This window comes from Lagenorhynchus albirostris, chromosome 2, assembly GCF_949774975.1.
Source record: "Lagenorhynchus albirostris chromosome 2, mLagAlb1.1, whole genome shotgun sequence".
Classification (NCBI taxonomy): domain Eukaryota; kingdom Metazoa; phylum Chordata; class Mammalia; order Artiodactyla; family Delphinidae; genus Lagenorhynchus; species Lagenorhynchus albirostris.
The window spans coordinates 55575042-55598666 of NC_083096.1; the positions used below are offsets into that span (position 1 = coordinate 55575042).

General features: G+C 41.8%; 1 protein-coding gene across 2 annotated transcripts in view; it reads left to right on the forward strand.

The window, feature by feature from the left end:
• The first annotated feature begins 1091 nt into the window (after positions 1-1091).
• Positions 1092-23625, forward strand: part of SERPINC1 (serpin family C member 1) — a 45816-nt gene continuing 23282 nt past the window's right edge. Inside the window, exons 1-8 of one of the 2 annotated variants that reach the window (XM_060132996.1) lie at positions 1092-1321; positions 3127-3287; positions 5340-5709; positions 6033-6248; positions 6938-7075; positions 8796-9186; positions 10255-10319; positions 13022-13443. In XM_060132996.1, the coding sequence (XP_059988979.1) occupies positions 3247-3287; positions 5340-5709; positions 6033-6248; positions 6938-7075; positions 8796-9186; positions 10255-10319; positions 13022-13198 (1398 nt within the window). In that variant the 5' untranslated portion in view covers positions 1092-1321; positions 3127-3246 and the 3' untranslated portion in view covers positions 13199-13443. Of the gene's footprint in view, positions 1322-3088; positions 3288-5060; positions 5248-5339; positions 5710-6032; positions 6249-6937; positions 7076-8795; positions 9187-10254; positions 10320-13021 lie in introns of those variants that run through there. The other variant, XM_060132988.1, reaches the window with a different exon arrangement.

A 23625-nucleotide genomic window follows, 5' to 3' on the forward strand; every position in this document is an offset into this window, starting at 1 on the left:
GGTGGTGCAGTGGTTAAGAATCCGCCTGCCAATGCGGGGGACACAGGTTCGAGCCCTGGTCCAGGAAGATCCCACATGCCGTGGAGCAACTAAGCCCGTGCACCACAACTACTGAGCCTGCGCTCTAGAGCCCAGAGCCACAACTACTGAGTCTGCGTGCCACAACTACTGAAGCCCGCGTGCCTAGAGCCAGTGCTCTGTAACAAAGAGAAGCCACCGCGATGAGAAGCCCGCACACCACATTGAAGAGTAGCCCGCACTCGCCGCAACTAGAGAAAGCCTGCACGCAGCAACGAAGACCCAACGGAGCCATAAATTATTTAATAAATTTATTTTAAAAATAAAAATAACTGGCCCGTACTCTTAAAAAATTCCACAGTCATGAAAGACAAAAGAGAGCAACTCTTCCAAACTAGAGGAGACCAAAGAGACATGACAATTAAATGCAATGTGACCCTGGACCAAGAAATGGGGGGTGGGGGGGAGTGGACTTTTGGGGGCTATGAAATGTTTCCCAATGTGTGATCCAGGGATCCAAGGAGGTCCACAAAACCTTTCAGTGTATTCATGAAGGCAAAACTATTTTATATAAACTATTTAAATAATTAGATGTAATTTAGCAAGACTATAAAGAGATCCTGAGACCAAAAATTTTGAGAACAACTGCTATAAAGAACATTAGTGGGACACTTGGCAAATTTAGAATAAGATTTATGGATTTGAAAATGGTACTATATTACTGTCAATTTCCTATCTTTGATCTTATACTGTGGTCATATAAGGGAATATCCTGGTTTTTAGGAACCTCAGTCTTCATAAGGGTAAAAGGGCATTATATCTGCAAGTTATTCTCAAACAGTACAGAAAAATAATAGGGAGAGGGGGTCAGAGAGAGAAACAGAGAGAGGGAGAGGGAGAGAGAAAGAAGAATACCAAAAGCAAAGCAAAAAGCAAATGTGGTAAAATGTTAACAATGTGAGCATTTGGGGAATCTGGGTAAAGAGTACACAAGAATATTTTGTACTATTTTTGCAACTTTTTTATTACTTTAAAATTATTTTAAAATAAAAAGACTTTGTGTCTTAGTCTTGCAAATTAAGAAATTTTTACATTATCACCTCCTGATCTTTCCCTCTCCTGACCCCAGTTCCATGGACACCCACCTGTCTGCCCTTCCCCTTCCCCTATACACACTTTAGTCAGATGGCCAGTAGCATTGATTGGGATGTTTATCTTCATGTCTGGGGTCTGCTGTGAAGCACGGTGCTCCTTGAGGACAAAGTCATCTTTATAACCCCGGGCCCAGCACCAACCATGCCCGGTACGTATTGGCATTTATTAAACATTTGTTAATTAAATGACCATATGACTCAATGAATGGATGAAGAAATTAAACACAACCCCTGATGTATAGTTCTTCACTACCTGGCCAGGTGGTATCTGCACCCTTATCTCTTTTCCCACAGATGTTCACCAGACCCCCTTTACCCCTTGGGCAGGGTCCCCTCACCTGCCTTCCTCCAAGGACCTTCTTTACAAGGCACAAGTCTCACAACTCCTACAAGCTGGAACAATAGGTCTGAACAGCATAGTCCCACCTCAGGATCTTTGTATCTCCTGTTTCTTCTGTGCGAAAAGCTCTTCCCAAAGATATTTGACTCCCTCCCTCATTTTACTCTGGTCCCTTAGTGTCAGTTTATTAGGGAGGCCTTTCCCACCTCCTTTCTACAACAGTAGCCTCCTTACCTCCTCCCATCACTTTCTATCCCCTTGCCCTGTTGTATTTTTCTCTGTAACCCTTATTAACACTTGACTGACATGTTATAGATCTATTTTTTATATACTGATTCCTTTATGTGATCACTGCATGTCTTCCTGTCTGGAGCTCCCAGCCCCTAGAACAGTGCCTGCTGACTCAGGTAGTGCTCCTGTGTTTGCTGAACACAAGTGGTTGAATAGGAGACTTTCCACTTTTCTTTAATCTGGAGTGACAAGGAGCCTCCAACCATTCTGGGGTTTTTAAGGACAGTTCCTTGTAATTTCATACTGTACACGGGCCCTCGAGATGTCCAGGGTCTAAATCAGTCAAGAACTTAGACGCAGCTTCAGTCTAGGTAGAGATTTCCTGTCTGATGAATAAAGAACTCTTTAGAATGCCTGTGACTGTACCAACTTCAAGAAGTCTTCAGTCACACAGAAGGTGGCATACTTGTATCCTGTGAATACAGTTGCAGCAATCCTTATGATACTGTTTTTGGCTATTTAGGAAGAGGGAAATAAACATAAACCTGCCCTTTTCTCCATTAGTTTGACTCCATTTCCCCAATAACTAAAATAAGTAAAAATAACAATATGAATAAATAAAAATAATTCATTCTGTTTGCTTCTTAGAAGTATGTCAGTAGTTGCATGTATGTTTTTCACCTGCCCCACCCTGTCTCCTGATCCCCCAAGAGAATTTTTCGAAGTATTTCCCACCCAGCTCATCCACCTTAGAAATGTCCTTGGCAGCACCCTGAGACCCCTGCTCCTGTGCCCCCTCCCACCACTTCAAGGCTGAATGGGGAATGAGTCCACTGTACACACAGGTGTAACCATTGTGTGTCCTTGACTAGGTCACTGACACATCAGCTCTTAGAGGCCTGAAAGTAGCACCTGTTTCAGAATATTTCTCTTCTCTCCCCTATGATTAGATAACGTGGGCTCTTTTTCTCTCTCTTTCCCTAAAAACCTGTGAGAAAGAGGATATTGCACTGAGAGGTAGAAGACTACCTCTCATTCTGGACGTTCAACTTGGCTAGTTATACACTATTTTATTTATGTAGAAAATAGACTATCTTCTACCTCCTGGTTTAGTTAACCAGGAAAAAAGAAAAAAATTCCTGCAAAGTTCTCATCAGCTAGGTATTTTCTAAGTTTGAATTTGTGAACATGTTCTCCTTTTCCTTTTCTATAAAGATGAAGAAGAAAGTGAGGGAGTATGGGTAGGAAAGGTGGACCTTCTTTCTCTGGACCTGACTGAACTTTAAAACTTCTCTACTAATTAACCAGCACTGGGCTCTACACTTTGCTTAACCCTGGGAGCAGGTCATCAGCCTTTGACCTCAGGCCTCCCCTCCTCACCAGCTCCATCCCCCATCCTAGCCTCTGGAACCTCATCCAGATTTAGAGGAAAGAACCAGTTCAGAGGGATTGCCTCAAACCACACTATCTCCACTCGCCCAGACCCGTGGAAGATTAGCAACCATGCTTTCCAATGGGATAGGAACTGTAGCTGCTGGAAAAAGGTAAGAGGGGTGAGCTTTCCCTTTGCATGCCCTCACTGGGTTTTCTGACCTCTGAGGGACTCACCAGGATGACCTCGACACCTTCGAGAAGACCAGGCCCTCTCCATGGTAGTTTTAATCAGACTTGTTTGGAAGACGTCATTCCAAGTGCCCTCCCTCCCACTCCCTTCTAGGGGTAAGGCCTTACCCTAAGCCACACCTTGGATTCTTAACCCAAGAAACAGGGGATGTCTTCCCTTGTACAGAGATGCTGCATCAGTGTCAGCCCTCACAGCAGTCCAGGAGATGCTCCAAGGGGAATTGCTGGGCCTTCCATACATCTGAAAAGAGGACAAATTTAATCTATGAGGACCTCCTAACTCCCTTTTTGCTCCTCCTTCCACTCAATTCCCCCCTGCCCCACCCCCATCACATCCCCCATCCCCCCACCCAAGGTCTCAGTGACCTTTGACAAAGGACTGCAGCCCTCAACATCACACACATTCCCTTCTTGATCTGGTTTTTTACAGGAAGCTAGAAGTGAGGCTGTGGCTTGACCACCTTGGTTTTTCTTTGTGCTTAACAGAACTCCTAGGGCCCCCTCAGCCTCCACTTGTATTTCCAAATGTAGCTGAGGGACAAAATGGTAAACAGAGGCAAGTAAGCTGAGGAGAAGAATGGCAAGATTCTCTCTGCTTCCTCACCCTGCCTTCCATGGCTCCCTCAGTGCCTCTGCTCTCCCATTCTGTGCCTCTGTTCTTAAAAGGACTGCAGGGTTCACTTCAGATCATGCAAGAAGCCAAGTACCCCTCAGCTGCCCCCAGCTTCCAGCCAGCCCCACGCTTGCCCAGCAGACCACTTTGGTGAGTCCTTTCTTCACTGCGTGCATAACCTGCTTTTCTGCTGGGGGAAGATTGAGAAGACTCAGTACCCTCATGCAGACTCCCCTCTCTAGACCTAAGGGCCCCAAGTCAGCCACAGGAAGTTCCTGGCCCCTCATGTCTTATCTACAAAAACGTTACAAGAGAGTTTATCTCTTGGTTTACTTAATTGGGTGTCCCAATTCTCCTAATTTGCCAATTTCATGATCTCATTTTTAAAAAGTGAAATTAGTTTTATTTACTTTAGCGAATACATGTTGGAAGTTACTAAAACTTCTAGGAATCAGAAAATGCTGAGGGCCTGAACTAAGGCAGCGAGAGAACAAGGAAAGAGAATGCATAGAATCTAGGGTGTGACTAATAAGGGTAAGAGGGAGAAATCCAGGGTGGCTCTCAGGTAACTGTGGGTCCCATTTGCGGAGTTGAAGGACACAGAAGGAGAAACGTGTGTGGGTGAGAGTTATGAGTTCAGTTTGTTCGTATTTCACTAAGGAATCTGCAGGACATCCAGGTGGAATTGTCCAGCAAACAACTGGTCTGGAACTCAGTGGAAGGATTAGGCTGGAGCTAGAGACTTCCGGTGTTTTCAGCACATTGATTGTGGCTAAAGTAAATAAAACTAATTTCACTTTTTAAAAAATGAGATCATGAAATTGACAAATTAGGAGAATTCATTCCTTCTTAACCCTCTCATGTTGCTGAAATCCATCTGCTGAATCAATCAAAATCCTCCCAATCCTTTAACATCCAGGTTAAAAATCCATCTATTTCTGAGTCCTTCCCTAATCAGCTTCTGTTAATGTCTCCTCCAACTGACCTAAGTTTTCATTGGGCACTAAAGTTCTCTGCCATTTTTCTTGTGTGCATGTCCCATCTCACCAATTGGAAACTTTGCATTCTTTATATCTTCCAGCATGAGGCCTTGAGCACACAGTACTTCTAATAACCTCAGTTGCTTCAATAGCTGATTCTAATTTCAACATGACTATGGCCAGGCAAGTGAAACTATCCACTTGTAAGGAGTCCAGGACTGGATTTGTCCCAGGCCCTTGTACTTTTCAAAGATTTTGGCCCTCCTCCTGGCCACAGCAGGTGGGATGGTAATCTATGCTTTACTGGGGCAAATCTGTGGTGGGCAGTGGGACAGGTGATTTCTCAGCCTAGCTTAACTCGGCTTTCTGTCCCCCTATAGGAGTGTATGTCTTCTCTCCTTGCTGCTTATTGGCCTCTGGAGCTGTGTGACCTGTCATTGGAGCCCTGGGGAGGACATCTGCACAGCCAAGCCTCGGGACATTCCCATGAATCCCATGTGCATTTACCGTGCCCCAGAGAAGAAAGCAACTGAGGGCGAGGGCTCAGAGCAGAAGATCCCCGGGGCCACCAACCGGCGGGTTTGGGAACTGTCCAAGGCCAATTCCCACTTTGCCGCCACCTTCTATCAGCATCTGGCAGACAAGAAGAATGACAAGGACAACATTTTCCTGTCACCCCTGAGTATCTCCACAGCTTTTGCTATGACCAAGCTGGGTGCCTGTGACAACACCCTCAAGCAGCTGATGGAGGTACAACCCAAAGCCCTTCTGCCTAACCTCCTTGCTGGAACACCCAGGAGAACATCTATGTGTTGGTCTAGAGCCCTTTAGAGACTTTGGGTGGTATCCCAGTCTCTTTGTGTTTCTTTTTCTCTTTCTCCTTCCTACCCTTTATTCTTCTTTTATCCATTTATTCATCTAGAAAGCATGAGCTGAGCATTTATGCTGTGCCAGGCACTGTGTTTAAAGGGACTCACAACTATTGGTCAGGGGCTGAGTGGCACTGTGCTCACCACCCATGTTAGCCAGGCTGCTTTACAAGACCCACCGCTATTTTCTTTTGGCTTCTACAGGTTTTTAAGTTTGATACCATCTCTGAGAAGACATCTGATCAGATCCACTTTTTCTTTGCCAAACTGAACTGCCGACTCTATCGAAAAGCCAATAAATCCTCTGAGTTAGTATCAGCCAACCGTCTTTTTGGAGACAAATCCCTTACCTTCAATGAGACCTACCAGGACATCAGTGAGATGGTATATGGAGCCAAGCTCCAGCCCCTGGACTTCAAGGTGAGTTGCAGATGTCATCCCTGACCTCAGAGTTCTTCTTCTCCACTCAGAAATTAAAGAGATAGAGAAGCAGGATCCAAATTAACACTGCTGTGGTAGTTGAAGGCAGGTGGAGGTGTTATAATACTATAAGTCAGAGCCCCTGGGATATGTATTCTTGCTTGAAACCTGAAAAATCAATGTAATCTCTGGATTGTAGAGGCTGCTCTGAAAAAGTTATATAAAAGTCCTGCAACAAAGAAATCTACTGACTTTATTCAATCAGTATTTCTCAAACTTTTTGGACCACATGAGCATCTCTCCTGCCCACCCCCCAACTCCTGTGTCACTCATTAGCTTCCCATAGAATATATCTCATGAATACTCATAAGAGTTCAAATTTCCAGAGTCAGAGAAGATAATATTTTGTTTTCTTTTCTCAGACTATATTTCTCCTCTTCTGTTTCTTTATTTCTTCCTCTTTTTCTTTCCTTTCTTTCTCTTTCTTCTGTTACCATTTATTAACGATATGGAAGATTCACGACACTACACTAGATATGTGAGGTTTCCCCAATCTGGGTTAGAGAGATGGCTTAACCAAATGGTGGGAAAGAGCAGAGGGATGATGGACGAAATAAAGTGCTTCACAGGGAAATGGAGAAGCCAATTGAATAGCACAGTTGCGTAGGTTTGTTTCCTGTTCTCCTCAGGGAAATGCAGAGCAGTCCAGAGTGACCATCAACCAATGGATATCCAACAAGACTGATGGGCGTATCACTGATGTCATTCCCCCAGAAGCCATCAATGAGTTCACTGTCTTGGTGCTGGTCAACACCATTTACTTCAAGGTACTCAAAATGTCCCTGGGGAGACCTCAGGGATGACTTGTTTTCCCTCCAGCTTACCTTCTTTCATACCATTGGGCATGTGTCAGTAGATCTTTTTGAGAAATGGTACATGCATGGTCTGGGTAAAATACAAATTTGCTGAGTCTAGAGTCATGTCTAGGGCTGTGGCTACTGGGCTGAGGTCCAAAGGGGGCCTGGTAGTGTCTCTGGGCCCAAGGCAAAGTGTACACACTCACAGACCCAGCACGCTCAGCAGCAAGGTGTGCGTGGTAATAAATTCTCATATATATGTGACGATTTCTCCTGTCCCTAATTAACTCCATTTTGAAATCTGGAACAAAATGACAGAGTCTATAGACAATCCTCAGTGATGAGATTTTCTCCATCATCTAGAGCAGCTTCTGCAGTGACTCAAAATTCCTCTTGCCTGAAGCTTCTGAACCTCCTGATGCCAGACTAACCTCAAACTTTGCAGAAGCCTTGTTACATGATCATGCAGACGGCTTTGTCTTTCTCAGAGGGTCAAGAGTTCTAAAGACTGTTCCAACTTTATTACATTTAGGAAGGATGAGGGAGAAGGTCCTGGGAATAAACAGACCATTGATACTCAGGAGGGCCTCCAGCTTAACGCAGGTTGAATTGTGCCCTTCCCGGGTCATGCTCCAGATACACTCTTCTCCCCGACTGGGCCCAGGGGGTTAGCCAGTCACTGCTGTTGGCAATTACTCTGTTGCTTAGGGGGTCCCTCACCCTAAGAATGGAGTAGGTTGCATTTCTACAATGTGTACTGCCCTTTACAATTTATGGAACACTTTGCCTTTTATTAGTCTTCCTGACCTTCATAACATCACAAATGTGAACTTGGGCTGCTCAGACAGATTACTTAATGTAAATTCTGACTCTTCCATTTCTGACTGCAAACTTGAGTAAGTTACTTGAGACTCTTCTATGCCCCGACTTCTGCATCTATAAAATGGTAATAATGATACATCTACCTTACACGGTTACTGAAGGGATTAAGTTAGTGCACATAAAATGCTTGGAGCAGTGCCTGGCACACAGCAAGCATCCTACAAATATTAGTGATAACCAGCTCCTAATCTTACAGATGAAGAGCCACCACTCAAAGAGTTAAATGACTTGTCCCAAAATCAAAGAGCCAGAAGATGACAGGGAATGATAATTACAACTCAGAAATGTCAAAGGAGTGTCTTGTATCCCCTCCTTCTTTGAACAGAAAGTTGGCCAGGCCTCACTCTCTGCCCAGCAGGACTCCCAGATGACCCCCCTGGGGTTATTACCTCTGTCTGGCTTTATTCATCAGGAACAGAGCCCAGCATTTTGGAGGATGTCCTTTGAGAAAGAGGCTGGTGGGAGGCAGAAAGCAAAAGGCAGTTAGATTTAAACTCCAGAAGAGACTCGCAAAGAGGCCAGTAGGTTGTTCTTGTTTTTATTTTTCTTGTTATAAAAGCAAATAGTCACTGCTGAAAATCTAGGAAAAACAGAAAAGTTCACAGAAAAAAACGACTCATGATTCTATCACTCTGACACAGTCAGTGTTAAGACGTTTGCATGCATATCCCTCTAGCCTTTGTTCTTAACAATTACACTTACATATTAATGTAATAAAATATTGTGACTACTTCCCATGCCAATATTCTCCTACGGATGTTTTTGGTCTTCTTGCTTTGTGATTCTCCCACCTGGCATCTTCTTCCAGGGCCTGTGGAAGTCAAAGTTCAGCCCTGAGAACACAAGGAAGGAACTTTTCTACAAGGCCGATGGGGAGTCGTGTTCGGTATTCATGATGTACCAGGAAGGCAAGTTCCGCTATCGGCGCGTGGCAGAGGGCACCCAGGTGCTTGAGTTGCCTTTCAAGGGTGATGACATCACCATGGTGCTCATCCTGCCCAAGCTTGAGAAGAGCCTGACCAAGGTGGAACAGGAACTCACCCCAGAGGTGCTGCAGGAGTGGCTAGATGAGCTGGCAGAGACATTGCTGGTGGTCCACATGCCCCGCTTCCGCATCGAGGACAGCTTCAGCGTGAAAGAGCGGCTGCAAGACATGGGCCTTGAGGACCTCTTCAGCCCTGAGAAGTCCAAGCTCCCAGGTGAGTGCAGGAAGGACTTTCCTCCTCTCTCTGTCCCCAAAGAAGTCTGACCAAAGGTGGAAGAGATGGGGAAAGAGTAGAAAAGGGTGAATCAGGACACCTGGATTCTAATCCCAGTTCTACTGCTAACTCAGGGAAATCCCTTCCCTCTCAAGGTGTCAGTTTTCTCTTCTGTAAAATGGGACATTGGCTCTTGGATCTCCACAGGCCCATATGGCACTGGAACCTTTTGAGTCTGTAACTGATAGAAGAGATGGGACCAGGTAGAAAAGAACTTGAAAAGCATCAGAAAATTCAGAGCAAGGAGACAGATATGATTAAGAGCCAGGGACATCCGGGTCCCACAAAACAGGCATAGCTGACATGTAATAGCCCTTCCTCACCTGGTATTCCAAAGGGCTCATGTGATTTCTAAGGTCACATGGACAGATACAGTCACCCCCTTCCCAGTTTTGATACTTTGATAACGGTGTTAAGTTGGTTTGGTTCTTCCAACCCACCATCCTTTAAAAAATATGCATTAAAATCTCTTTTTTTTTTTTTTGGCCGCACTGTGTGGCTTGTGGGACCTTAGTTCCCGACCAGGGATTGAACCCTTGGCAGTGAGAGCACGGAGTCCTAACCACTGGACTGCCAGGGAATTCCCTAAAATATCTCTTTTTTAAAAAGGAGTTTACAATGTTAGTTAATTGGATTTACCTTTAATGGTCTGTCTTTAAACTAAGTCTGAAAACCACTCCCAAAGTGTTGCCACACTGGAAGGGAAGACATTCCTACCAGATGGAGTGAGTTTTTCTTTAAGCACAGAGTCCTCACCCCCCCACCCCAACCCCCCCATGAGCTGAAGCAGGAGATTAAATTCACGGGAGCCAGGCTGAATAAACCCAAAGTACTTTATTATTTTTAACATGTATTTATTTTTCAGGGTATCATTAAGTGAGGGTCCAGGATTTCTTTCTATTTTTCAAAAAAGCCCCAAAGGACCTCTTAATTTAAACTAAATTCCTTTCTGTGGGTTGAAGCCAACCTTCTCCCATTTCACAGAGCTTTCTCTGGTCTTCCTTCTAGGTATTGTTGCAGAAGGCCCGAGGGACCTCTATGTCTCAGATGCATTCCACAAGGCATTTCTTGAGGTGAGTACACCTCTCTTCGCTCTCTATTCTTCTGCTGCTTTTTTTATTCAATACATCAGTATCTCATGTGATTAGTAACTTTGGAGGTGTTCCTCCACTGGCTCTTACAGTGTAGACAGCAGATGTGTGAACACTAGGAGACAGCTGTGGAAAAAGGCATGATTGCAGTGTCCCTCAAACCCCAAATCTGTAGTGCCCTCCTCCACGAGGACTGCTACAATATAGCCCTGACTTGAAGCCCTCATGGTCTAATTGTTCCACCCTCCATCCTCTACCTCTCCTGGGAGCATAGACATTAAGGGGAAGGTGACACAGGAAAAGCAGCCAGCAAAGGCATTCAGAGGAGGAGAACCAGGAGAGGATGAACTAATGGAAACCCAGGAAGGAGTGTTAAGACAATGGAAAGCATTTAGTAAGAAGATTTTTTGAAAAGTGACCGAGGTGACTTTTCCCTGAGGAATTTGGACAGAGCAGTAGGGGCACATGCCTAGTTGTAATGGCTGAAGAGCAAATGGAAAGTAAGGAAGGGGAGCTGGTGAGTGTAGATTGTGTCCTAGAGTGTGTTCCAGAAAACCAGAGCTCTAGACTATACTGCAGGTAACAGAAAGTTAGATGGTCAAATAAATGTACATCCTCTTCTTGGGAAATTAACAAGAATTAATGCACATTGGAGTGCCGACGTCTGAGCAGTTCCATAGTGAAGAAAATGGTTCAGTATTGCTTCACCTAGTGTTGCCCCAACTAAGATGCCCATGGAAACCTTTACTAGAGTAAGAGTTGTATAAAGCCTTTAGAACTTCTGGTTCTCAAACACTGAGCTATATAGATCAATGGCATTAGCTTTCTGGGGAGCTTGACTCAGGATTGGGTCTGAGAATCTGTATATTTACAAAGTTCCTCAAGGAATTTTGATGCACAACCAGGTCTGGGAACCATTTATACAGATTATTCTTTGGGAGAACCAGGCTATGAGGGAAATGTGATGGGGCAATGTTAGAGAAGGTCACAGGATTGAGGAAATTGCAAAGAAAGAAGATTGTGGTCGGAGAGGAAGGTTTCAGGGCATCGTGCTAGTAAATATAGTTGCAGAGTCCAAGCTCAGTGGGAAATATGTAGTTAGGAGGAAAGTGGAGGGATCAAGGGGCAGGAGGAGGTCAGAGTAATTGTAATGGAAGTGAGGAAGTGTGATAGCTTAAAAAAACCGAAGGTTATATAGTCTGAGAGAAGGATAATGTAATTATAATCTCAAAAGTCCAGATGTTCTGAGAGATGGCAAGTTCAAGGTGTAGCCATGGACTGGTTTCCTTAAGTGAAGGTAATGCTCATTGGGTTTGATGAGATGAAAGACATGGGAGGTTAGAGTATTGAATGGGTCTCCTACCACGATATTTTAATTGTCTAGGTCACATGATATCAGGAGTTAGGATAGACAGAAAGGCTACGGGCTAGGCAACAAAATCCTCAATGTGGGAATATAATCCATAGGACAATAGATGTTAGTGACCTGTAGGACAACAGCAAGAGTAGAGGGATATATCTTAAAGATACTGAGGTCAGAACAGGGGATTTTACATGAGTGCTGGATTCATGGTTTTGGAAGTAAAAACAACACTGATACCATATGGATTATGGAAGAAAGAGCACTTAGAAAGGCTGCAAGGGAAGATGAGTCCTAGGGTTTTAACTGTGATTGAGAATCTTCTTCCAAGGACCCCAAATAGAAGTGGTCAGCTCAGACCTCCTTGAGGGCCTTGAATAACTATTAAGAAGAAGCGGAAGTTTACATTCATTTTGTCTACTTGAGCCAACTAAACAATGATGCAAGGCTCCTCCATGGCTCTTGGGAACCCAATACATACACCCCAACTGATTGCAGATCTCCTGAGAAGCCATTAAATAAACCAGAATCTGATTCGAATAAAAGGATCCTGGTCTTACAAAAGCTCCAGTCTGCTCATAAATTTAGTACTAGAATGATCATGAAATAGGTAGTATGGCCAGAAGGGAGGTGGTAAGGAAGGAGGGAGGGAGAGAACAGCATCAACCAGCTCCTCAAGACTCAGGAATCTGAAGTGCTTTCATTAGAGGCAGGGACAGAGTTTTAGTGACATTCTGGGTCCCCAAACAAAGTTTTCTAAAGATATCTCCCTCCAGACCTGTGCAGTTCTACTTATCAGCAAGTTCAAATACCATCACTTCAGTCTGTTACTCCAAGAAGTACTCATCTCATCCCGCCAGAGGACCCTCCTCTTTTCATAGGCCCTAGTTCCTGAGTGGCTGCTTACAGTAGTTGTATCTGGGATCTTGATGCTCCAGGAGTGAAACTACCTCAACTATAGTGCTCTAATCTGGAGTCAAAATGTCTTTTAGTATCTAGTACAATACCATATACAATGGTGCCAGCCAGAAATGTGACAACCTCGTATACATCCAGATTTCTGGTTTAGAGATTATCTGGATGGACCCTGGCACTTATTATTCAGCACAAGGCTTGGATGAATACAAGTGCTTACATCAATATTCAGTGGATGAAAGAAAGACTAAAAGTAGGGTTCCAGAGGGAACCCAACCTGACCCAAGTGTACTTTCACATGGAAAACAAATGGCGTTTTGAGGAATTGCTGTGTCGATGGATGATTCACCTGCCTGTAATGAGCTGCAGAGTAGCTAATGTAGCAGTTTGTTTCCTATTTGACCTGCAGGTAAACGAGGAAGGCAGTGAAGCAGCAGCAAGTACCGTCATTGGCATTGCTGGCCGTTCGCTGAACCCCAGCAGAGTGACCTTCAAGGCCAACAGGCCCTTCCTGGTTCTTATCAGGGAAGTTGCTCTGAACACTATTATCTTCATGGGCAGAGTAGCCAACCCTTGTGTTAACTAAAATGTTATCCTTTATAGTTCTTCCTATTTTGGTTTGTGAATAGAAGTAAAAATAAATACAACTACTCCCATATCTCACAATTACGAATGGACTTTGCCACCTGAAACGAAGACAAGGAAAGGAGAAATGGATAGAGATGCTGTTGGGCATTTGGTAAAATGAGGCTTTCAATTGTTCTCTACCAGCGAACACATCTGGGTCAAGAAAGTGAAGAAGGGAGATATGTCACTGCTTCATCTTGAAAGATGGTAGGCATCCTGAGAGGGCAGGGGGAGCTTGAAATCTAGGTAATCCCCTCATACTAAAAAAATCCAAAAATTTAAAACAAATTAATCTCTATACAGAAAAGACAGAGATTCAAATCTGAATATTAAATCATTTAATTCTCAAACCACTCAACATGCATAATGTTCTTTTACACAGTGTTAAAATAAAGAGGAAAATGTATTTTTATACAAACAGAATTTCAAGTATACATTAATAGACTTTTCAAATTACTAACCAAGTTGCTAAGATTTCATTCACATTGTTCTTAAAGCTGTTCAACGAGAAAGCTTTTGCTAAACTGCTTTAAATATGTTTATATAAACCCATATATTTTCACTTTCTCTGAATCTCCCTCCCCCAACCCCAGTCTCTGCCCACCCTCCTGCCCTCCCCCCTCCCCCGACACAACAGGGCTCCTGGGGCTCTAGGAGGCATGCAACCCCACCAAGAACTATTGGCTTGTCATCAGGGGAAGGACAGAATCTACAGGAGGAGAGACTGAGAACGCCTGTCAAATTAAGGGAGAGAACAAATCTGATACTTAGAAACGACACAAATCAGGATATTTGGTAGCCTGTGATTCACTTGCCTTTTATTAAAAAAAAAAGTCTCAGCCTCCCACGAAACCACCCACAAGTTTCTGATAATTTGGTAGCTGAGAAAATAATTTAACATTGGGTATTTTCCCCAGTGAAACTTCCAAAATCAAGGTAGGCATTTTGAACTTTTTCATTTGGTTGTTTCTTTTTCCCTTTGGCTGGGGGTGGGGGGCAGCTTAAAAATGGTTGATTTCTGTGTTTACATTACGGAATTTAGTTAATTTTACCAGGTCACCAAGAGTTCTCCCTCCTCAACTCTCCTCCTGAAGTAATCTGGCTTCAGGGCAAGGAACAGCCACTCTCCTTAGGAATTAAAGTGCATTTTTTTCAGTAAAAGTGGGGTGGGGGGAGGTGTGGTTTACACTTAAGTGATAATGATTAAAAGAGGGTGGGGTGAGAGAAAATCCTATTCCTATATATAGGTATTTATAGTTAAGGTCATAATAAAAACAGATATTCTCTAAGGAAATAAGATGTACAAACCCAGTCCAGCACCCTCAGAGGTGCAAGAGTGCTAGCCTGGCTCACTGACTTTTCTGAGGCATCTTTATCAATGGAGTAATCGCTTCAGATGAAAGACACAAACCTCAAATGTTAGTTTTTTCAAAGGGAAAAAACAGACCGGTAGGTTCTTCTAGTTAAAAACTCTATCTCATTCCCTTTCAGGGATAACAACATTTTAGAAATTGATTGTCTGTTTTAATATGAATCCTTGATTAACAAGTTGTGAAAAAATGTTAGATAAGTTTGTTGCTTAGAAATATTATGGTAGCCTTTAGAAACTCAGGATGAGGAGGCATAGTTGGTCCTTGCTATCAATAAATATCAGCTGAGGGGAAGTTAAAATTTTCCTGTAATCTCTTTATTTGATAGCTACCACCAGAATCTTACTTTCTGTTTTCCTATAAATGCTTTACTATTTCTTGGGGGACAAACCCAAGAATTTTCCAAAGAGAAGTAAATGCTACATTATTAGCTGTATGAAGAAGTGATGAGAAGGGGGAAATTGTCCTGGATTCTGGCCTCTGAGTCCAGTGTGATCTGCTTTTCACAGTGACCAGTGGGAAGGCACAGTGCCAGGGACAGGTAGATGGGAGACAGCTGTCACCCACCATATAAGCACCATTGAGAACAGGTGGACAGATTTCTTTCCGACTATATCCATCTGAAGGAAACCATATTTCGGCTACATTGACTTTTCTACCTTAAAACCCTCTGTCTTGTCTTTTCTTCTCAGAGACAGAGCATAAGTGGGTCCCACCTGAAATTATGAGAAGCCAGGATATCTAAGGGAAATCTAAGTGGCTTTGCGGGATCTTATTAGTTCTCTGACCAGGGATTGAACCCAGGCCTTTGGCAGTGGAAGCGCCAAGGACCCACTAACCACTGGACCGCCAGGGAATTCCCTAAGTGCTCTTTCAACCTACTTCTCCCTTTACTCACTTATGCTGACGTGCCAAAAATTGAGAGTTCTGATTTTAAGATTTCTTAAAGGAGAAGCCATTGATTCCTGACTGATCTGGCAGATCTATTTAAGTTCTGCCATTAGATCACAAAATAATTCAACAGGCTAAAACAGTGAACATAGACCATAGAGGATGAAAAGTTAACGGACTGAGACATTTCTTTTGCCTATAGTTTGGGAATGTTTTTCTTTTGTTGTGAATAGGGGGATGGGACAGGGTGGTGAAACTGCAGTCAGACCAGCTTTTGTTTAGCTCTTTCAGAAAGGATTTCTTAAAGGTTTAAGAGGAATCAGCAAGCCAGTCAGTAGGACAGAAGAACTTGGCAGAGCTTCACAGTCCTGATAAAGAATTCCTGATAGGGAATTTCTTTCATTACTGGTGTAAAATATAGTACAAGTTTCTCTCTGTATATTTTTACCATTACTTCCCCCTTCTCCTCCTCTACTCTCCTTCCCTAAATCTTAAAATCCAGTGCGGTGTGATCTGCATAAAGTTCAACAGTGTTTCACAGTACTCCACCATGTTCCTCAGTATGAAAACCCTAATGGGCTACTCTCCGGATGCAAACAAGTCTCAAAGGCTATTGCTTTTCTATTCCACACAATATAAGGAAGCCTTCACAAATCTTCTAAGGCATAGGAGGCGTTTTTCTCTGACATTGCAGCATATACATGCTAAGCAAACAGCCAGGCCTTAATGTTATTTTAATGAAATTTCATAGCCTGATGCTAATTCAGTCCTCTGCACTAGCAATTTTTCCTTCCACCCACTTTTTCTTCTCAAACACACCACCTATTTGAAATTGAAATTATCAATTATTTGTAGGCAATATATGAATGAAAATTTCTACAGTGCCGGCAGTCTCTCAGATGAGAGACTGCTATATTTGAACTTGCTCTTAAACACAAATTTCTTTCATGAATTAGAAATCACTTGGTAGCTAATTAGTTTGAATGGTGATTCTCACTTTTTTAAGGATAATCAAACAGTTCTCCCCTCCCCATTATCACGTGTGAGGTTGCCATGGGCAGGTATCTTTATACCTGGGTGGGAGAATGAAAGATATGAAAACTCGTTTGGGAATTACTGGGTTAAGTCTTTGATATCCTGGAACAAATATGCTGAAATGACTCACTTCACATTTCATGTAAAACTCAGAAATATTTACGCCTTAGCTAGTGCATTTAATTCACAAAGAAACACGGAAAAGTGAAAGTCGTTTTACATCGAAATCCCACTTAGAAGACAGGCTAAGAAACAATCAAATACATCACCATCACCCCAGAAAGGGCCCTCCTTTTTCTTCATTAACAATGCCACCTGCTTACTTTACAAATAAAAATCACCCTAGGTGGCTTGGGCTTGGCTCTCTTAATAAGTTCAAGCGCTCCATTTCAGCTAGCAGAGTTAAAAAAAATCTCCACTTAAATCACATATGCAAGGGAAAGAGGATTCTAGGGAGCAGACTTTGAAAATCTGTTTTGCTGACTTATGCATACTTTGGTATAGAGAGGAAACTGGGTGGGTGGCAACATCTCTCTACTGAATTACTCCGAGGACAAATAAATGATCCATTTTACCACTTGAGCCTTGGCCCACTCTAAGTTTTAAACTCAGAGCCATGCCTGGGATACCAATAAAGGTATCTTATGACAAAAGAGAACCAGGTAGAGGTTATCCTGCCAAAGACCATTCAGGACTACCTAGAAAATGATTCTCAACCTTGGCTGCCCATTAAAATCATCTGAGGAGCTTTTAAAGCCCAGGTTGCACAGCAGGCCACTTAAACGTGAAGGTCTAGAGGAGGCCCCAGGCATCAGTACTTTTTTAAATGCCCCAGGTGATTCTAATGTGCAGCCAAGATGGAGAACTACTTGCCTAGGTCAACTGGCTCTGTAACAGAAAGCACTAAGGTCACTGTTCACCTAAGCCAGATAGAAGAAAGATAAGACTCTATGCTTCCTCCCAGATTAACAGATTTAACATGCCTCAAACAAATTACCTAGGCATTTCTCACTTTTTTGTTTGTTTTGTATTTCAATAAATCACTGTGGCTGTAAAACAGGCTGCACTGCTGACAGCATATTATTGACTTAGTAAGACTGCACCTTAAGTATGTGTTTGTAGCAAAACAGCTCGGGACAGGCCTAGGCCAAAACTCTGCGCACAAACAAAAGATAAGCCAGCAGGAGTTAATTCCTGAGTCTAGGATATTAGGAGCATGGCTTATAGGTTGACAATGATTCTATAGTTAGAAAAAAAATAGCTGTGGTGAATAGATTCACATGATTTTACTGCCTATCTCCCTATAGCATTCATACTGTATTTAGGTGAACGTTACTATATCAGTTGTCACCAATGAGTACTGCTTGTCTCATTTGGAATTTCACACTGTATTGTCACTTGCCCTACCCAGTCACCAGGAAAGTAAATACTTATCAGCTAGTACCTAAAACACAGATGCCAACCTCTAAAAATCTGAAAATGGATCACTCTCTCATTTTCACTCCTAATCAGAGAATCCCTGTGTGGAATTACAACCAGCCAGTGCATTAGAAATGAAAAGGTGGAAAGCATTCTGGGATATTTCTGAAAAGGCCAGTAGTCCTTCCTCAGCTGTAACAAATGTTCACACGGTAGGTATCCTGACTTGGCTCAGTGTACTTGTGCCCCAAACAGCAAATCAGTTGAGTGCTACAACTGCATTTAAAGATTAGGTGGCCTGCCTAGTGGCATTTTACTTCCAAAACTGAATTTCCTGACACCCACAACAGGCCATCCTGACTATTTTAACAGTATTGGCATTAAAACCAGAAAAATCTCTCTTCGGAGTGTCTAAAAGCAAAACAGGTCATCCAAAAAACTGCATGCAAAACTGCAAGTTAAGATATTGGCAGAAGGCTCATTATCAGGAAAATATGGTTGATATTCCAGTCCCCCAAAATGGACTGCAAATGGCAATTTAAAAAAAAAAAAAACCCTCAGGATTCAAACAAAATTTTCACATCATTAAAAGGAGTTGAGTGCACCTTTAAAAACAACAGAAAGACTCCACTTCCACGGGCTACTCTTGCCAAATAGAAGCCAGTGGATAAAAGCACTAAACCCAAGTGTTCTGTTTGATTTGGGCAATGAAACCAAACATTGACATCTGAACATGACAAGAAGTGAGATACTGCAGTCTCTATATTTTGGGTCTGGCTTTCCTTTGCTTGCTACAGAAAGCTACACTTTATCTTCAGCCAAGTGCTCAGAGGTAGAGGAGCTGAAGTGAGTACAAGAGAATGGGGTGGATGGTGGCTGAGGAATCCAGCCTCCTGCCTAAGGGGCTACAGGGCAATCTTGGAATATTCTCAGTCTTTAATGGGAGGTAGAATTTTCTACACTGACTTATCTGCCTTCATCAGACACCTTTTTCTCACATACATACATAAATTCACATACACATAGCTGGCAACTCACAATGATATTGCAACTTGCAGCAACTGTACACCTAGCCCAACAGACACTTTCAATCTAAATTTTATATTATCCTCAGCTTTTCTCAGGTAGATGCAAGCCAAATTTGTTCTTTTGAGATCCCTCCTTTTGCCAGGCTTCTAAACATACATTTCACTTTAACGCCTACATCTTATGTCGCTGAAGAACAGCTGCACTAAGTGGGTGCAAAGTGTTATAACATCTTTATAAATAGAAAGTGCAAGAAACAATTTTCTTAGCCAAAATACAAACAAAGCAACTAAAAGCTCTCATAGCCTACTATGCCAAGAATTTGATTTTTATAATCAATGATACAGCTAACAAAATGCTTCTAAAGCTACCAAGGTCATAGTGGATGAGTAAATATATTTATAAACATACATTTATGAAAAAAAGGTATTAAGAAAATAGCCAAACTTCCCACAAAAGTTATTTGCATGAACTATCTTTAGTATACCACTCTGTGTTCAATGCACATGCATATACAATTGAATTATATTAGTGTTATTTTTATTGGCCCACTTTTCCAAAAAGAAAACAGGCTCATTTTTTAAAACTTCAAGTTACATGATTTAAAATCATTTTTGTAAAAATATCAAATACCATATAAATTCTAAATATCTTTGCTATCTGGCTGATAGCCATTCTAGAGATGGATTCCAGCCACATGTAGTGACTCCTGATTTAGCATCTTGGCTTCCAGAGGAAACACATTTTAAGCTTTGTTCCCTGTGTTGTAATTCTGTTTTTGCAGTGGTTCTTTAAGAACCACTGTAGTTAGGATTCTATTTATAGGAAACTCAGTAGATCACCTTCAAAAATGTCAAAACATCTGCCACAAGATATGCTAAAAGCAGAAATCTAAACCTTAAGGAATTTCTCAGGATGTGGTTATTAAATGGTTTAGACTTGTGATGCTGAAAAGAAAGAATAAGTATTTTGTCAGTCTGCAGGTTCCCTTCTGACTTTGTTCTCTTTTTCAATTTGAGACCACAGTACAGTTGACCCTTGACCGACATGGGTTTGAACTGCATGGATCCATTTATAGCCAGGTTTTTTTCAATAGTAAATACTACAGTACTACACCATCAGTGGTTGGTTGAATCCCTGGATGCAGAGGAACCACAGAAACGGAGGCCAACTATAAGTTATAGGGGGATTTTCCACTTGCAGAGGTCGGCACCCTAACTCCCATATTGTTCAAGAAACAACTATACTTAGTTTTCGTGCAACCACCAGATGATTTCAAATTTAAGAGTCACAGAGAATCTAGAGGAGGGCCCAAAGAGCTGTAAGAAACCGAATGAGTGGCATCTTCATAGATTATCAAATATTTTTCAAGTGTCCAGTATTTTCACCATAAGCATCTTTGCTGCAAACATTTTCACAGCATAACTAATTGGTCATAAGACAGTTTTTGCCCCAAAAGATAAAATAACTGGATGAGTTTTTGGTTTGATAGTTTGGTTTCGACTGGCATTTCTCCCAGTTAGCAACATTACTGATGCCTTTATTGAGCTGACAGATAATGATGATTTGCCCCAAGAGTTGGTTTCTTATTTTGAAACACTACATTGGAGGATAAAGAGGCCAAAAGCCTCAAAGGTGCAGAGTTGAATCCACATTTCCCACAGAACTTTGGAAAGTCTATGAATGGACATATGACAAAATGCCAAGAACAAACAACAGTGCAGAGGCTTTCACGATGCAATACAAAGCTTGGCTACAAATATGCATCCTGGTATTTGGAAACTGATACCTCTCTTAATGAAGGAAGAAATTTAAGCAAAAAGAAAAAGAACAATGCTGAATGAGGAGATGAATCAACAAGCAAAAAAAAAAAGTATAAAATACTAAGAATGAAAGACCTGGAAGACAAGTGCTTAGGTACAACACACAAAATCAGTTATTTGTGCAGGATTGCCATGAATCTACACACATTTTAGAGGTATTCAAATATTTTGTATTTTGCAATAAAGTTTTTTTTTAATTTTGTTATTCATTTTTCATGCTGCATTATGTCCTTTTTAATGTCCCTCTTTTATTTTTTATTTTTATTTTTTATCTTTTATGGCAAAATTGCCTTACAGCGAATTATTTATAAGGTGAAAATGCTTGCAGCAAAGTTGACTATGGCAAAGATGGTTCTAGCAAAAGTACCTAGAACCAATTTTTCATTCCCTGGGAGTATATTTTCAAAGCCTTCTCTGTCACAAAAAGCAGACTTTGAGGTACAGCAGAGTGGAAATATGGATAAAAAAGAAAATGTTAAGGCTATTTTATTTTTATTCATCAAAATTTGCCCCAATCATTATATGATAAAATCTAATTAATCCTGATGCCTAAATGAATCAAACATTCCAACCCTGGTTATTCAACTACAAATGCCGAAGTCTTTCTTTTCTCTTCCCAGAATTTTCTAGAGTCCTAAATTAAGCCTTCAGCCCTGAGTACCCCTTTTATATCCTGTATTTGTAATTCCTGAGGCCTGACCGGGAAACAGAGATCTCTTCACTATATGATAATTGGGGATGACCAGCAAGAAGCCCTCACAACTAATTCTCTGGGAAACCACTATACATGGAATGGATAGATAATACCAAACCTTTCTTCTCTTAGAAAGTGTATTCATTTGGGGATGATCATTTTTAGAGCAGAATCCATTCTCTGCCATTATTTCTTCTGAAGGAAATAAAAGTCCATTTATAAGCCAGCAGGAATTTAAATAAAGCATCCTAAATTTGACAAGTCTAACCAAAAATTGTACAAATTCAATGATTTGTTATTCTATATAACAGAAGCTGATAGCAACTGATAATTTTAAAAGATTCACAACTATAAAACTGGGCAACGGATTTTCCCATATGGAAGGTAATATAAATGGAATGAACCTATTCTCCTAGCACAAATTTGTGCCAGAGGTGGTACGGTGGCAGTAAAGATGTGTAGGATATGTAGGCAAAACTTGCAATCATCTCAAGAATATAATCCATCTAGCCACTCAATAGAAACTCCTGTTGAAACAGATATAGCAGCCATATAAACTTTCCATACCACAGGAGTTCTTGCCTATTTGTAAATTAAATACAGCTGACATCTCTAATAAATCTAGGTCTGTAACAGCAAGCTTTTTATTCCCTCTAGAGTATTTCTGGTTTAGCATAGACAGTTACTGTGGCTTCACAGGAAAAAAAAAACAAAAAACGGCAAATGCTCACAATTTGGAACTTGGAACAAAAGAAAAAATGGAAATTTTGCTATAACATAAATGAAACTCAGGGGGTGGGAAGCTAAAGAAATCTGTTCCAGGTATTTGTCTCATTCTCCTTCTAGCTCCTTTACTGACCCATGGTAGATATAAGAAATGGTTTCTATGGCACAAACAACTGACCTAAATGAACACACAAGAGTTAAGACAAATCAAAAAAACCTAATGCTACCTATAACAGATTAAAGTTGGCCCCAAATCCTTGACACATCTTCCATCAAGTGGTAAGGTATTTCCTCTCCCCTTGAATCTGGGCTGACCAGTGACTTCTTTGACCAATAGTGTATGGTGATGACTCTATGATAGCTCTGGGCCTGGCCTTGAAGAGGACTGGCATCCTCTGCCCAGCCTCTTGGAGGCCTGAGCTGCCATTTCATAACTCTGACTACTATGATGGAGAGATCAGATGGAGAGTCCCTGAGACTCCAGAGAGGGAGAGGAGGCCTGCTGGGCCTATTCTTCTAGCCCTCCCTACCAAGGTGTCAGGAATGTGAGATCATCTTGGACACTCCTGACCGGTCCAACCACCTGCTGCATACTACCAGGTGACCTGAGCTGTCACCACAGGGAGCAAGAAATTGCCTAGACAAGCCTTTCCTGAATTTCTGATTCACAACATCATGCGATATATAAAGTAGTTGCTGTTTTAAGTCACTAAGGTTTAGGATAGTTCATTACACAGCAATAGATAACTGGAATGCTATCTATCTTTTAATTTTTGCCTTGGTAGTAACTCAATCACTCATTCACAATTAGAACTACCAAATGGGTGACTCCTCTAAATTGGTGGGCAATATCCCCAGAAAAAATTCATCATTCAACATCTGCTCAGAGGTCAACTGCTTTATCTCATGAAGAAATCTTCCAATCACTTATTCCTGAATTAAAAGTTCACTAAAAGCAGTGCTGTTACTGGCTATTGTATATTCTGGTTCACTCCAACTTTATAAGTAAACAGAGTTAACACGATGTACTGGAGATAGCCTGGGCTTTGGAATCAGATAGGTAAATATTGGCTCTGCAGTTTATCCATTGTGTAATCTTGGGCTCAACAGTTTCCTCATCTATAAAATGTAGTATAATTACACCTATTAAAGGCAACATACTCTACTAAGAATGTCAAGTGTAGTGAAAGACTGCCTAGGTCAACCTCTCTGTGTCTCCATTTCTTTCTCTCTAAAGTGAGGATAATAACAGTATCTACCCTAATGGGATTGTCATAAGGATTAGAAGAGTTAACGGTGAGGCACATAGAACTGTGCCTAACTCATAGTAAACACTTAAAGTCCGCTATTCTTAGTTACTACCATTACTACCTCATAGGATTATCTTGAGAATTTACTGCAA